The sequence below is a fragment of the Cryptotermes secundus genome, unplaced genomic scaffold (genome assembly GCF_002891405.2).
Source record: "Cryptotermes secundus unplaced genomic scaffold, Csec_1.0 scaffold617, whole genome shotgun sequence".
Classification (NCBI taxonomy): domain Eukaryota; kingdom Metazoa; phylum Arthropoda; class Insecta; order Blattodea; family Kalotermitidae; genus Cryptotermes; species Cryptotermes secundus.
This window is the reverse complement of record NW_019724592.1, coordinates 631,449-646,196: the sequence shown is the minus strand read 5'-3', so window position 1 is coordinate 646,196 and position 14,748 is coordinate 631,449. Positions and strand designations below refer to the sequence as shown.

Sequence of the window (14,748 nt, the reverse complement as noted above, 5' to 3'; positions counted from 1 at the left end):
TTACTTTACAGTAAACATTATAAGGGGTGTCAGAAGTCATAAGAGATGGATTCATCATTACAAGAAATTTTGGAGCAGTTAAATAAGTTGAGTGCTGTTCAAGACATATTGATGGCTTATCCACAAGATCATGAAAAGAACACAAGTGTCAGCCAAGACAAACTGGTAGAAGAATTAAAAAATGTAAGAAGCACTTTTGAGAATCAACTCATAGAAGACGTACGAGCTTGCCAAGAAGAATAAAAATGCGAAATAACTGTCCTAAAGGCAAGCCAGAATGGTTTTTAAGTATCGATAACAGACATGGTAGAGAAGATGCTGAAGAGCATGAAAAGATGAGGGTAATCAAGGAGTCAGACAGCCCTTGGTCTTCAACCACCCTACTCATCAGGAAGAAGAACAGAGTCCTTCAGTTCTATGCTGACTACCAATGACTGCTTCCCAATATCAAGGTCTGACAACACCCTGAATATGATTGCTGCATGAGAGTCATACTGAACCCTGGATTTGAAGAGTTGTTCCTGGCAGGTTGCCTTGCACCACAGAGAGGAGAAGACAAAACGGTCTATAGCAGGCAGTGGATGTGGCAGTTCACATTTGAGTTCTTTGGCCTTTGCAATGCTCCAAAAGTATTCAAATGCCTGATAGAATCCATCCTGTGGGACATTTGTTATGAAGCTTGCCTGGCATTTCTTCATCATTTGATCATTGTTGATTGTACGTTCCAGAAGCAGCTTGATAACTGACAGAAAATGCTCCCGAATATCCAAAGGCTTCATCTCAAACCGAAATTTTGAGAAGTTCCAGCTACTCCGGAAAGGGTAGGACCTGGGACATACTAAATAACTGAAAAGGGTGACCACTGACCCAAAGAAGCTGAAGGCTGTATGGGAGTTTTCACCACTGAAAGACAAACTTGGTTTGACCATTTACTGCTGGAGGTTCACAGCTAGATTTATGGTCATCACAAAACCACTGACAAATCTCATGGAAACAGTGGATATTCCAGTGATCTCCAGAAGCAGAAATTACATCTGAAGAAGTTATTATGTATGGTAACTCTCCTGGGATATCCCCAGCTGCTGAGTTCATAGTCAATGAATGTAGGCATGGGAGGAGTGCTCTGGAGTCGAGAGTGTAGTGAGTCATGAGACTGCAGTTAACAGTTGGGAGACAGACCCAGCAGAGGTTGTTGCAGACTCGCTCCTGACGGATGTTTGGAGGGCGGAGGAGCACCTATTGTTGTAAATCAATCTGTAGCAACTTCGAGTTAGATGATAGAGAGTTGTCGGCCGGTAAAGACATGAATACAGAAGCTGAGGAAGTCATGGCATTTGAAGCCTTTATCAGGTGACCAGTGAAGACACAATAACAAGCTGAGAAGATTTAGTGTGTGTTGCACTGTACTGTAGAGTGTATGAATTAGCGATAGCTCCATAGATATAGGTAGTTACAATCTGTCAGAGGACAATAAATCTGATTACCAACCCCAAAGCCGTCTATAGCCACTCAGTCATGTGACAATATAATAACACTGCAGGGAGCAAGTAGGTGTCATACGAAATCATGAGGCTGACCATGTCTGCAATATAGGACAAGACAAAGCCAGACACAGAAAACATAAGTGGATTAAACTCTAGCTATACCGAACTGCTACAAGATAGCGACAACATCAACACAGGGAGCAGCCCGTACACATATCATCATAAGAAAATCTAATATACATTACTCCAAATAAACAACATGTTGGGTGACGTACAAAATAACGAGCATAAGCTCTACAAGACGTTGGTAAGGTCAAGACCACATGACCTAACTTATGTGAGAAGATGCCGATACATAGGTGCCCCACACTATAGTCGCTTCTGCCACCAGAAATTACGACACATAGCAGTCACAAATTTTTAAAGAGATTTATCACAAAATATTTCTTTTCCATTGTATATGCCTTGATCTTTAGTCTCTAATTTTAAATTTCATTATCAAGTATTTTAAAATTTTAACTGAAAGACTCAATTTATGCATTTAAAAACAGTCAAGTGCACAATAAGAATCCTTATTGAAGAATTAGATGCAAATTGTTAGCAGCAATTCAACAACTGAATTTGGTATCATTGCACGCCTGATGATGACCCAGTATAAGGGTTGAAACATATAGAATCAGTAAAAACAAATGGTGTTACGATAGCATCTACTTTGTTTTAAATGCAGAATATTGATGTGTAGACTGCATACTTTTGTATACATTTTATGAACTTTGTTTATAACACACAACAGGATGCATACCATTAAGACTTGGTGTATGCTGTAGTGAGAAGCCAAGTACTTGTATTGGTGAAATCCAGTTACTGCTCCACACCCTGTGTCCAGTCATTAACATGTTACTATATTTATTTATTTATTTATATACCTTTGACACCAACTTCAGTATGCCTTTCTGACTGCTTGATCATCTCTACTGCAAGACATCAGTAGGACATCATCTACAGAGCATCTGTATTGTCACGTGTAGGGTGGTGCACGTGATGAGAATGATGGGTTCTAGTTTGGATGTAATATTTTCATGTACAGAGCTACGGTTTCGAAACAGGACGGGAGTTTTAACTTGCACACAGTTTATATTGTCACGTGTAGGGTGGTACGCATGACGGGTTCTAGTTCGGATATAATGTTTTTGCGTACAGAGCTACGGTTTTGAAAGCACATGGGAGTTTTGACTTGCACACAGTTTATATTGTCACGTGTAGGGTGGTGCACGTGATGAGAATGACGGGTTCTAGTTCAGATTATTGGATTTATTACCACTTTGGCTACAACCTCTCGTAATCACACTTAAATACAGACAATACAGTGCTACTGCTGATTTACACACTTTCCATTTCACTGTTGCACACACACTAGGATTTTCCGTCTTCACTAGTCTTCTCCTGGCAATGAATCTCAACACAGAAACTATTACAGTCTCACTGGGTTACACATTCAAGTACTACACAGAAATAAGGTCTTCCAATCGCATGACAAGTCTTCACATGAACTTTCTGTGTTTATCTTCCACTGAGAGCTCAGAATTTAGACCTGGACTTAAAAACTGAAACTTGTCAAAGTCAGAGTTGAAGTTACTTTACGACTGGTGGTTTACCGCCAATCAATTCGTCTTGGTACCAGGCCGAGTTTCATGTTGACCTCCAGCCATGGATTAATATTTCCTGTTTCACAGAAGATTTTAATAAGACAAAAAGCATTTGTTGAGGTGGTTCAGTTTTTCAGGATATCTCGCAATGTACAGCTGCTGTCCTCTGACCACATTCTTTCCACATTCACACTAGACAAAGAGCATTTCAACTTTTTATTCATAACTGTATACTACGATTCAAAGTTTTAACACAAAAGTATTCATAATACTGTTGCATGAATGACTGAACAGTATGCAGTATTACTGCTTAGTGAGTTGCTGATTGACATGCAGACTTAATCTGCAGAAAAAATAAATTCATCATGGTATATCAGGTCTGCCTCCACTAATTTTGTACTCTTTCCTGCTTTGCAGACCAAACATGCAAAAGTAATTACTTTCCACCCTAACGCTGTATTTGCAACGGTAGTTACACCAAGTATTTTACTTTCAAATTGTCACAATAAATAAAGTAAATAGGAACTAATTTGAAACTCTTACTATAGATTGTTACTTGTTTATTTTCCATCACATTTTATTAAATTTGTTTCCTTTCCTTCTTTTAACCACCTTTCCATAATTTTGATTCATTTCACTCTCAAAATTATTTTGGCATGTAGAAATTTTTGTCAGATTTTCAGGAAATATAAGAAGTAACAGAAAACTGATTACTTTGAGTCATAAAAATTCTGCCAACTATCTTGTGCTAATATATTTTACAAAACAAAATTGGAAAGAATGTACTTTGTGATATAATACACTAAATTTCTTATAGTGTCCTTGTGGTTTATTGAAATTATAACTAGTTGTGAGTGGTTTTTAAATGACATTTCAGCAAAATAAAAAAGGTATAAGTTAAAACAAGCAGAATGCTTATTTCAGTGGCATAATAATGCACAACACTGAATAAAACAGAATCTCTAAAACCTGTATGGGACACTTGGAATTGTATATTTATGGCTTTATTTAAAGTATGTTATGTAATCAGTTAAGATGGATAAAACTAAAAATTACTAACGTAATGCAAAGATTTTAAAAACAATTTTGAAAAACAATTTATGATGGACATCAAAAAGCTCATTCAGGAGCTTATGTGAAGTATGTTTTGTATATCAGCATTTCAGTATACCTAAAATCAAGATATCTTACTAAAGTCATCAAACGTTTCTCAGCCAAATTTAATAAAACCTAATTCAAAATTTATACTGTACGTGAAAAAATCTATTTATGACTATGTCGCAGGCTTTGTAATTTTCCAGTATAACTAAAAATCAAAATTGCCAGCTGATATTATACACATCTCTCATATAGAAATTAACTAAAACTCAATTAATGGTTTTCGATACTTATATTAAAAAGTTAATTTATGACATCATGTAAATTAGGCTTTGTTATGGACCAGTGTGGCTGAAAGTTGGGTTTTGCTGACAGTTTTTGGTGAATGTTGAATTTAAAAGGTCTTTCTAGCACTTTGGGTGCTGACACTTTGTTACAGACAGATAGACAGACATGGCCAATGATGGTTTCTTTTTTGCTTTGTAAAGAGCGCCTTATTTATGAATAAATATGGAATATTTCTTCATAATGACAACCAGGAAGAACTACTTCTGACTTGCTGATATGTGGTAAGTACTGGTTTTAACTGAGAAGAGCAATAAATTATAGGTCCCAAAAATTTTGATTTGAAATTTTGCCAATGGCAACAATAACTTTTAGATCTTACTAGGATGTTGCACTTAATGATGTCTAGTTTTGTCTAGTAACAATTGGTGGTAGCATATTTCAGGTTTTATTGTTCCATATATATATATATGGAGAGGGAGAAGGAGAGAGAGTTTTGCCAGGTCTCTCAAACTTGGTTTCAGCTTCAAGATACACCATACTGATAGTCATAGCTTTTGACAAGTGTGCCAGTATTGTTCACTTGTTTGCTGGTATGCATACTGGCTAAATGCCTTGTTTTAAGATTTGTGACAGGAGAATGTTTGTGAATTTTGTAAAATCACAGAAGTTCATCTCTTTCACTGGTGAGGCTGGTTGGATGTTTATATTTATATATTTTTATTCTTTAGCTGACTTTCATTAATTATACAAATAAGATACTTATGAGATCATCTTGCTGTCTGTGAGTGTGTGTGTCTGTGACTGTGTCTGGACCAGTGTTACATCAAGGAATTTGATCCCATCTCAACAGCATATTTCATAAATCCCACCCATCAGTAATACCAACATTACAGTCCCTTAAATTTATGATTGAAAACATTAATATTGCTTACATGTCTGTACCAGTCTCCATGAAACTTGTTATATATCATGCCACATGAAGTCACCTCAGCAGTGTATTTCATAAATCCTTTTGATCAGTAATACTATCACTGCAGCCTCTCACATTTCTGAGACAAAACCTTAATATTCTTTGAATGCCTGTACCAGTCTTCATGAGACTTGGTATGTATGTATCACACCACTGAGGCCATCTCAGGGGGGTACATCATGAAACCTCATAAGTAATACCAACACCATAGCCTTAGAGGTTATTGAGGTAACACCTTTAATATTACTTGAATTCCTGAATCATTTGTCATGAAACTTGGTGTGTATATGTCAAGACATCTGAGGTCATCTCAACGGCATACATCATATGTCGAGGTAATAACTTTAATATTACCTGAATGCCCAAAGCAGTCTTCATGGAATTTTGTATGTATATCATGCCAGCTGAGGCCACCCCAAAGTTGTATTTCATAAATCACTCGTATCAGTAATAAAAACAGTGCATCCTCCCAAATTGTATATTTTTATTAACTTTATTTTGCATACATACTAAGTTTTCTTTCTGCTTATATCAGATGCTCAAATTACAGTGAAAGGAAAGTAGGTAATTAATTCTTCCAGAACTCCTTGTTTATAGACACATGGTCACCAAACAGAATAGTTTTCTATTATTAAGAGTTATGCAATCTATAAGAAATCAGTTCAGTTCAGTTTTATAATTAAAACATAGTCCATAAAATATATTGTTTGAAGTGTGAGAACTGTATCTTAGTTTGTGTTATTTTAAGAAGAAATACAATTTTTCATAATAAATTATCATTATATCCTATGTGGAGTTGTGTTAGAATATCTCCACTGTAACCCTGCAAGTCATAGAAGGTGATGAAAAGTGAATCCGGTGCATAGGGCCTAGGCCATCCTGTCACTGGGATACATAAATACAGGGACCTGGTACTATAGGTTGGGGGTTGGATGCAAGGCTCCCAACCTTGCTCTCTAAGAAAATTTTTGTGAAATCCAAAAAAGTGAAAACTGGCTGGTCTTTTTCAGACAAATATGGTAGAATTTTCTACGGATGGCTATGGATCATAAAGGGCTGTTTTGACGATGATGAGGATGGTGATGATGATGATGAGGAGGAGGATGGTGGTGATGAAATTTGTATTCATATGAAATTATCATTACAGNACGGATGGCTATGGATCATAAAGGGCTGTTTTGACGATGATGAGGAGGGTGGTGATGAAATTTGTATTCATATGAAATTATCATTACAATCATATTGCTACAAAAACATTATGTTTTGTTATTGCTGTTCTTGTTGTTACAGAGTGTCACAACCAGTCAGCAGGTCACCTTCAGATGTGGAAAGTTTAATTGATTCTGCACCTCCTAGCTTAGGTTCAACCAAAAATAGCCTGGGGAAGGATGTACAGTTTGGTATAAGAAGGCTCATGGAAGATTTAGGTATTCTCATTTAGGTTCACTCTAATATTTTACCCTGAATAAAGAAACATTTTCTACAAAATAAACAAAATCTTCTTGAACTTCCTAATATAACTAGAAGGGAACATTTTGGGAACCAAATTTTTCGAAACTTCTGAATGGCTCTTTAACTACAGTATTTAATTTCCAAATGATATGTAAATATATCTTTAAATCAGAACTTGTACGCAGTTTCAAAATGGGGAGAAAATGAGCACCATATGTATCAATACTTTATTGTACTACAAAGTAAGAGAACTTTAAACCGGCAGTTTTCTTTCAACACATGACAGGAAGATTTCTACATTAATGACTTTTAAGGTTTGTTGTATCTTCTAATATTGAATATATACACATTATATTCTAGACTCTGGACGGTCAACAATGAGAGACAACATGGATATGGACAGTGACAAATCTTTGCAAGAAGAACTTCTTAGGGTCACCACTGGACAAACTGGCCATTCTGAATCTGACAATGAAGAATCACATAAGGTTTGTTCAATGTTATTTTAAGTTTGAAACATAGAGTAATTAATGCAGTGGACATAGAATTATAATATTCTGAACTGAGAAAACTGAGGTTCCTCCTATCCCTCTATGAGGAGAAAATATTAATTAAGATTTTATACTCTCACAACTTTAAAATTGTCAGAAAATAATATCTGATTGACAGATATTTTGATAATAGTTTCATAGTTACTTAATGCACAAATTCTAATGTAAAACTGTACGTATTTCCCTTCCTATGAAACATTAGGACAGTGACCTGAAAACAAGAGGTGATCACTTTCCATTCTCAATAACAAAAACTCTGCACTTCAGTAGTTAAATAAACTAATACATAAGGCACATATTTTTATTTCCCACAAAACCATACCTCAGTAACTCACAAAAGTAAAGGATGTAGGACTTAAAAGTCACCTGTTTATTTGGTGATAATGAATTTTGTCTGTCCACCCTTACAGTCTTAATTCATTGAAATACTGTTCCCTAAAAGTTCAGTATGTTGCTGTAAATTTAGTCATATGTAGGTCATTTCAGAAATAATGCACAATTTTTTGTTTATGTCCATGTTTATTTTTTTTAATATCTCTTTACAGTCCTTCAATATAGTCCCCCTGCTTCTCAATGACCAAGTCCCAACGTGTGCGAAGCTTTACTATTCCATCCAGGACACCATCTTTGTTTATCTGTTGAATGGCTCGGGTAATTGCAGCAGAAAGCTCTTCCAGAGGGAAAACGATGGCCTTGCATAGTCAACGTCTGGTGGACTCATGTCTGGGCTGTAGGGAGCATGAGGCAACACCTCACAACCATGTTGGTGTAGCTTTTCTGTTACGACATTCCTGATGTGCGGGCGAGCGTTGTCATGGAGAATGATCAGTCCAGCCTTGAGCAACTGACGTCGGTTTTTGTGCATTTTTCTGTGCAGATTTTGCATAAAGTCACGATAATAAACTGTGACACTTTTCCCGCATGGAACTGTGTCATGATGATTCCTTGGTGATCATAAGCAAAGATCATCTATCATTTGTTTGACCTTTCATTGAGATCATCAAAATTTTATTGGTTGTGGGGAAGATGGACCTCTCCACTCGGACTGATTTCAGCTCCAGTTCAAAGTCTCTAACCCATGTTTCATCAATGCCGACAAGTCTATACAAGAATGCTTGACCTGCAACGTCAAATCTTTGTTTCAGCAAGGTTGCAATGTCAAGGCGTTTCTAATTCTCTTCAGCAGTCAAGCAGTGAGGGACCCATCATGCAGAAATCTTTCTCTTCTTTATATTTGTCAGAATTCGGAATATTGACGGAATCCCCGTGGTTTCAGAAAGTTCCTCACATGTCACATGACGATCCTCTTCAAGAGCATCTGGCACAAGTTGCACACTTCATTCATCTGTTGATGTTTTCGGCCTTCCTGGCTTTGGGTCATCGTTTATGCTCACATGACCGCTGCGAAAACGACTAGCCCAGCGAGAAACTATGCTACGGTCCACTATTAACTCACCACAAACATCACTTAAAGCACTGGATTTCTGTCTGGTTTTCTCCATGTAAAGTTTCGATCCTAATGTATGAACTTTTTGATCTTCAGCAGTCACAATAACTTACATTATTTAAGAACAGTACATCATAAATGAAACAAAACAATGTGCTTCTTTCTAAAGCCCTGTGAGGCTCCCTGTTGCACCATCTAATCGCAGTGTTGCTAACCTGTGCATTATTTATGACATGACCCACATACACCAGATATTTAGGTCACAGTGACGGAGAGAGCCAACCTCTTAACAGTCAATGAATTAGTTGTGTATCCATCCACGATAAAGAAGGAAACGATTTCACTGATGATAAAGATTTTTCGTCCTAACGCTATGCCATTGGAGTGCAGCATAATGCCATAATATGTGATATTGAGTGATGATTTGTATCACCGTCGCGGATGAGGAAAGTCGTGAGGTGGGAGCGGCGTTTTCAAAAGAATCTGAGCTATGACGTAGCAATATACCGTCGGAATATAAGAGCATAGAATGGTATTATGGGTTGAAAAACAGTGAAAACGCTGAATTTTATAGATAACGCCATATTTGGATTGATATTCCATGTTTCGACAGTCCCTTATTACGTTCCGTTAAATAACAGCCTCGTAAACGACGTCACTCTTAGGTGTGCGCAATGAACTACTGCGCATCCGCCTGTAACAAAGGGGTAACATTCGCTGATGTTAGGTTGGGTTAGGTTAGGTTTGCGCAGTAGACTACTGCGCATCCATCTGTAACTTGGAGGGGGCGAAGCTCAGTAATTGACGCTAATATTAGGTTGTGACGTTACATTATGACAGGTGTGCACAATTGACTACTGCACATCTTTATGCTGATTTGGGTACTGTTTAGACGTCGGCAATATCTTACGATTGAATGTCTCTGATAGCGTTTGAAATCGTATATTTATACGGGACATTTTATTTCCGAATTTTCTCAGATGATAAACTCTTGCGTATATGTTTCTGTTAAACTCTACGTAATCTATGAAACCTGGAATATATTACGTAATTAATAATGGTCGTACATGCATTTTTTCCGAAATATTGACATTTGAGAACGCTCTCACACGCGTGATATCGGTTATTTTCATTGACCCTTGCAATTTCCAACAGTTCCCGAAATATTCACTTTTCGATTGTTCCCATTTTTAACTTTATTATTATGTTTTCGACTTATGTGAAAGATATACATATACTTTATATGAAAGGTATCCACCCCACTATACTAGGCTCAAATATTAGATAGGGAAGTCAGTGATTACGATCTGAATTAATAAAATATTCAACATTCTTCTAAGCATTAAAACAAAAAACTTACAGATCACTATATATGTTGTAGACTAAACTATAAAATACAATTACAATAATGTCAGCTGTAACAACTGGTTCTTTTCTGTAAACAATAATTCTGTAAGCAGTGTAGTAGATGGAAAGAAAATAATTCTGTGAATCTGTACACTACCTGCTAGCACATGTAAGCCTGGAAGATTAGAGGCAAGAATGCTATCCGCTGTCTGTAACACTGAAATACACATGTAACTTACAAATCACTTGCCATCATTCTTCGTGCTATAACACACACTCTACACACCACTGTGCAAATTTTACCGTCATTGAACAGTATTTCCAGCAGAACACCAATGATATCATGTGTTTCACTTAGCAAAGCACCTTGTTATAAGGAGGAATTCTTCATGCAAACAAGATATGCACATAAAACGGGAAACTTTTGAACCCATTGTGGGTGAATGGAAATGTTAATATTCTTGAAAACACTACAAAACCTCGCTACACATCACTGTATATATTATACACGAAAATATAACTTCACACTAGATAATTTAAACTTCACTTTTCACTCGACATTATTGTGACGAAAACAACATAGGATATACCCACCGGCCTCTGTCACACAGAGACATATTCACACGAGATGATTAATAGTAGTGCTAGAATAACATCAAAGACACATTGTCTTTCACCACACAACCACGATTCTTACATGCACTTACTTTCTTTTAATAAACGAATGTACGTTATGGTGTATTCTTCCTTCTCACACATACTTCAGTTTAATGATTGAGAGGGAAAGCACTTCGATTTTGTTGTGGAACAGAGGAAACACATGTTTGTAAAATTTCGTGCACTCGCCATTACTTGGTCCATGATAATACACACAAAAAAGTGTACCATTTGCACTATTTCACTGAATCTTTGAAGTTATACTTTAAGGCAGATAATTAAATAGATCTTGTGTATATATGTATATAAATATACACACATAACACCGTCTTATTTTTAAAAAGAACTCTTCATATCAGGAAAGAAACGTACCTTGGTTTTGTATACCGGATATTTAGGTCACAGAGACAGGGCAGCCAACCTTTTAACGTGACTGAAACAAAAACATTCCATTATCTGTTAGATTCATTCATCAGTAATCTGTTAAGACGACAGGTCCACAGTCTCTTCCAAAACAATTCCTCCACTTGATGAGATCTAGAGCTTCCTCCTTCAAATGAAAATATCCTCTTCTGTCGCCAAGGTCATCCAGCATCTTCTTCTTCTTCCTCGTCTTTTCGTCACTTCTATCCACCCCTTTACCTGCTAGCCCATGTAAGCCTGGTAGATTGGACGGCAAGAATGCAATCCATTGTCTGTCAGACCGAAATACACCTGTAACTTACAAATCACTTGTCATCATTCTTCATGCTATAACACATACTGTACACACCACTGTGCACATTTTACACTGTCATTGAACAGGTTTACCACCAGAACACCAATGACAACATGTGTTTCACCCGATATACTACCTTATTATAAGCAAGAATTCTTAATGCAAACAAGATACAGTGGAACGTAGCATAACATGCATAATTCGTTCCAGAATCTTACTCATAATGCGAAACACTCTTTACGCGAAACAATTTTTCAAATATAAATTAGTTTAAAATACCATAATGCTTTCCATGCCCCCCAAAAATACTCAAAGAATTTTAGATATAACGTTTATTGAAAGAAAATTATATATACATTGTTAGGGAGTGTGAATCGTTTTTTCTTTCATGCGGAATGTACCAACCTGGAGTGCAAATTCGATTTGCAGAAAACAAAAATTCGCAATAATTACTTTATTATTTATGATACATATTTTTTTTTACTAGAAAGCTGTCTACAGACATTTGTTTTTGCAGACGCTTTAAAATTTGGTGAAAATGCAACACAGCATTATTTCTAAATAAATTTGGAGCTTGCATAGCCACTGCCTTATTAGGGCGATGCTTCTCAATGTACGATGCAACAGTTTCCCATGTTTTCAGCATTTCTCTTATTGCGCCCGAAGATTATTGCTTTGCTGTTACCTCCTACTCCTCTGACAAACTCTCCTCCACAACTTCTTGCTGTGAAACAATGAAACTCCGTAAGCTCTTCGGTGGTCAGCTCTTGGCTGTGCTCTTCCACAAGCTCATCGATATCACTGTCATCCACCTCCAGCCCCATGATCTTCGCCAAAGACACAGTCTCGTTGACTACAGGCTCCACAGGTACTATCTCAAACCCCTCAAAGGCACATTCGACAATGCTCACCGGCCAAAGCTTCTTCCAAGCAGAAGTGAGGGTTCCCTTGGTAACCCCTTGCCACGCCTTTTCGATCATCTTGAGGCAGGCAATGATGTGGAAGTGATATTTCCAAAACTCTCTGGGTGTGAGATTGGTCCCTTCAGTCACCTCAAAACAACGCTTGAAGAGTGCTTTAGTGTAAAGCTTCTTAAAGTTAGAAATAACCTGCTGGTCTATAGGCTGAAGTAACGGAGTGGTGTTGGGAGGCAGAAACTGGATCTTGATGAATTTAAATTCTTCAGGGTCATCTTGTAGGCCTGGAGGATGGGCAGGAGCGTTGTTCATAACAAGCAAGACATGGAGTGGCAGATTGATCTCAAGCATATATTTTTTCACAGAAGGACCAAACACTTCATTGATCCAATCAGTAAAAAGGTCACGTGTTGTTGTTGGACCTCCAAATCACATTTCCCTTGCACTTCTGGACTTTACACTTCTTGAAGGCTCATGAAGTTTCTGAATGGTAAACAAGCAGCGGTTTAATTTTCAAATCGCCGCTTGCATTGGCACAAAATAGCAGAGTGAAACGGTCATTCATTGGCTTATGGCCGAGCAATGCATTATCCTCTGTTGTTATATAGGTTCGCTTTGGCATCTTTTTCAAGAAGGGACTCGTCTCGTCACAATTAAAAATCTGTTGTGGCAGGTAACCCTCAGAATCTACGAGGTTCTTAAAGTCGCCGATGAAGTTCTCTGCTGCCTTTGTGTCGGAGCTTGCTGCTTCACTGTGTCTTACAACGCTGTGGATGCCGGTTCTTCTCTTAAACTTCTCGAACCACCCACGGTTTCCCTTAAATGCTTCTTCGGCCATTGATGATCCTGGCGTCCTCTTAACGAGGTCGGCGAAAATCACTTTCGCCTTCTCACAAATGATGTTCTCGTTAATAGTGTCGTTTTGCAATTGTGTTTCGTTTATCCATATGAGGAGCAACCTTTCAACATCGTCGAGAATACGTAACCGTTGCGTAGATATTCTTGCCACACCCTTTGAAGCATCTGTCTCCTTAATCTTGCCCTTGTTCTTGAGGATAGTGCAAATCGTTGATGTAGACCGAGTGTATGTGCGTGCTAGATCAGCCACGCTCACACCTTGTTCTCGCTTTTCAATAATTTTACGTTTCATTTCTACGGTTATATTTATTCTTATGGCTGTTTTTTGCGGCTTTTTCGCAGGGGACGTTTTTGCAAGGGTTATTAAACTTTGCACAAAAAATCACAAATAATATGTCTGAACACAAGTTTGGAAAAATGTGTGATCACAAGCGACACTAAGATGCTAGCGGAAACGAGTGCTAAACACAGACTGATGTAGCAAGCGCAGAATCCGGGACTTCCCCTCTCGTCACTCGTTATGCGAGTCATTTTTTTTTACAATTTGTTTTGGTCGTTATGCCAATTACTCGTTATGAGAGGTGCTCATTAAGGAGGTTCCACACACTCAACTCTCAATTATCCGGGATAATGGTGGGGATGGAAATCACGATTAATCGAAAACCCGGTTAAGACAAATTTTATTAAACGTGTACTGTAATACTGTACCTTCATAATATACTATAGGCCTACCTGTATTTAAATTTATTCAACCTCATTTTTATGTCATCTCATGGCCTATTTAATACTTTTTTTACATTACACTGAAGTACGAGGGGGGACCCAAAAATAACCGGAATTTATTTTTGTTATTTTTTATTTTTGCATTTTTATTGAACTGTATATTAGTCCCCTTCAAAGTATTGTCCATGTGCATTAATGCACTTGTCCCAACGCTTTTGCCACTGCTCAAAACAGTGCTGGAATTCTTGAGGCTGGATACTGTTCAAAGCCTTTAGCGTGTTTTCTTTGACTTCATCCACATCACGGAATCGCTTTCCTTTCAGACTTCTCTTCATCCGTGGAAACAAAAAAAAAGTCCAACAGAGCCAGGTCGGGTGAGTAAGGTGGATGAGGCACAATCACCATGTTGTTGCTTGTCAAAAACTGTCTGACTGTCAAAGCTGTGTGGGCTGAAGCATTGTCGTGGTGAAGCAACCAGTTCCCATTTCTCCACATTTCGGACCGTTTTCGTCGCACACTCTCTCGTAATCTTCGTAACACATCCAGGTAAAAATGTTGGTTCACTGTTTGTCCTGGCGGAACGAACTCTTTG

General features: G+C 37.6%; 1 protein-coding gene and 1 long non-coding RNA gene across 2 annotated transcripts in view; one reads left to right on the top strand and one right to left on the bottom strand.

Moving 5' to 3' along the window:
* Positions 1-2,780: 2,780 nt before the first annotated feature.
* Positions 2,781-11,421, bottom strand: LOC117282152. Its single transcript, XR_004512791.1, has 2 exons — positions 11,313-11,421; positions 2,781-3,322 (listed from the first exon to the last, which is right to left on the bottom strand). It is a non-coding gene; the product is annotated as an uncharacterized LOC117282152 (long non-coding RNA).
* The window catches only part of LOC111862380 (ras and EF-hand domain-containing protein), a gene marked incomplete at its 5' end in the record, with an annotated part of 16,992 nt that continues 9,020 nt past the window's right edge, over positions 6,777-14,748 (top strand). The window contains 2 exon segments of the mRNA XM_033750637.1: positions 6,777-6,913; positions 7,299-7,426. Coding sequence (XP_033606528.1) covers positions 6,777-6,913; positions 7,299-7,426 — 265 coding nt within the window.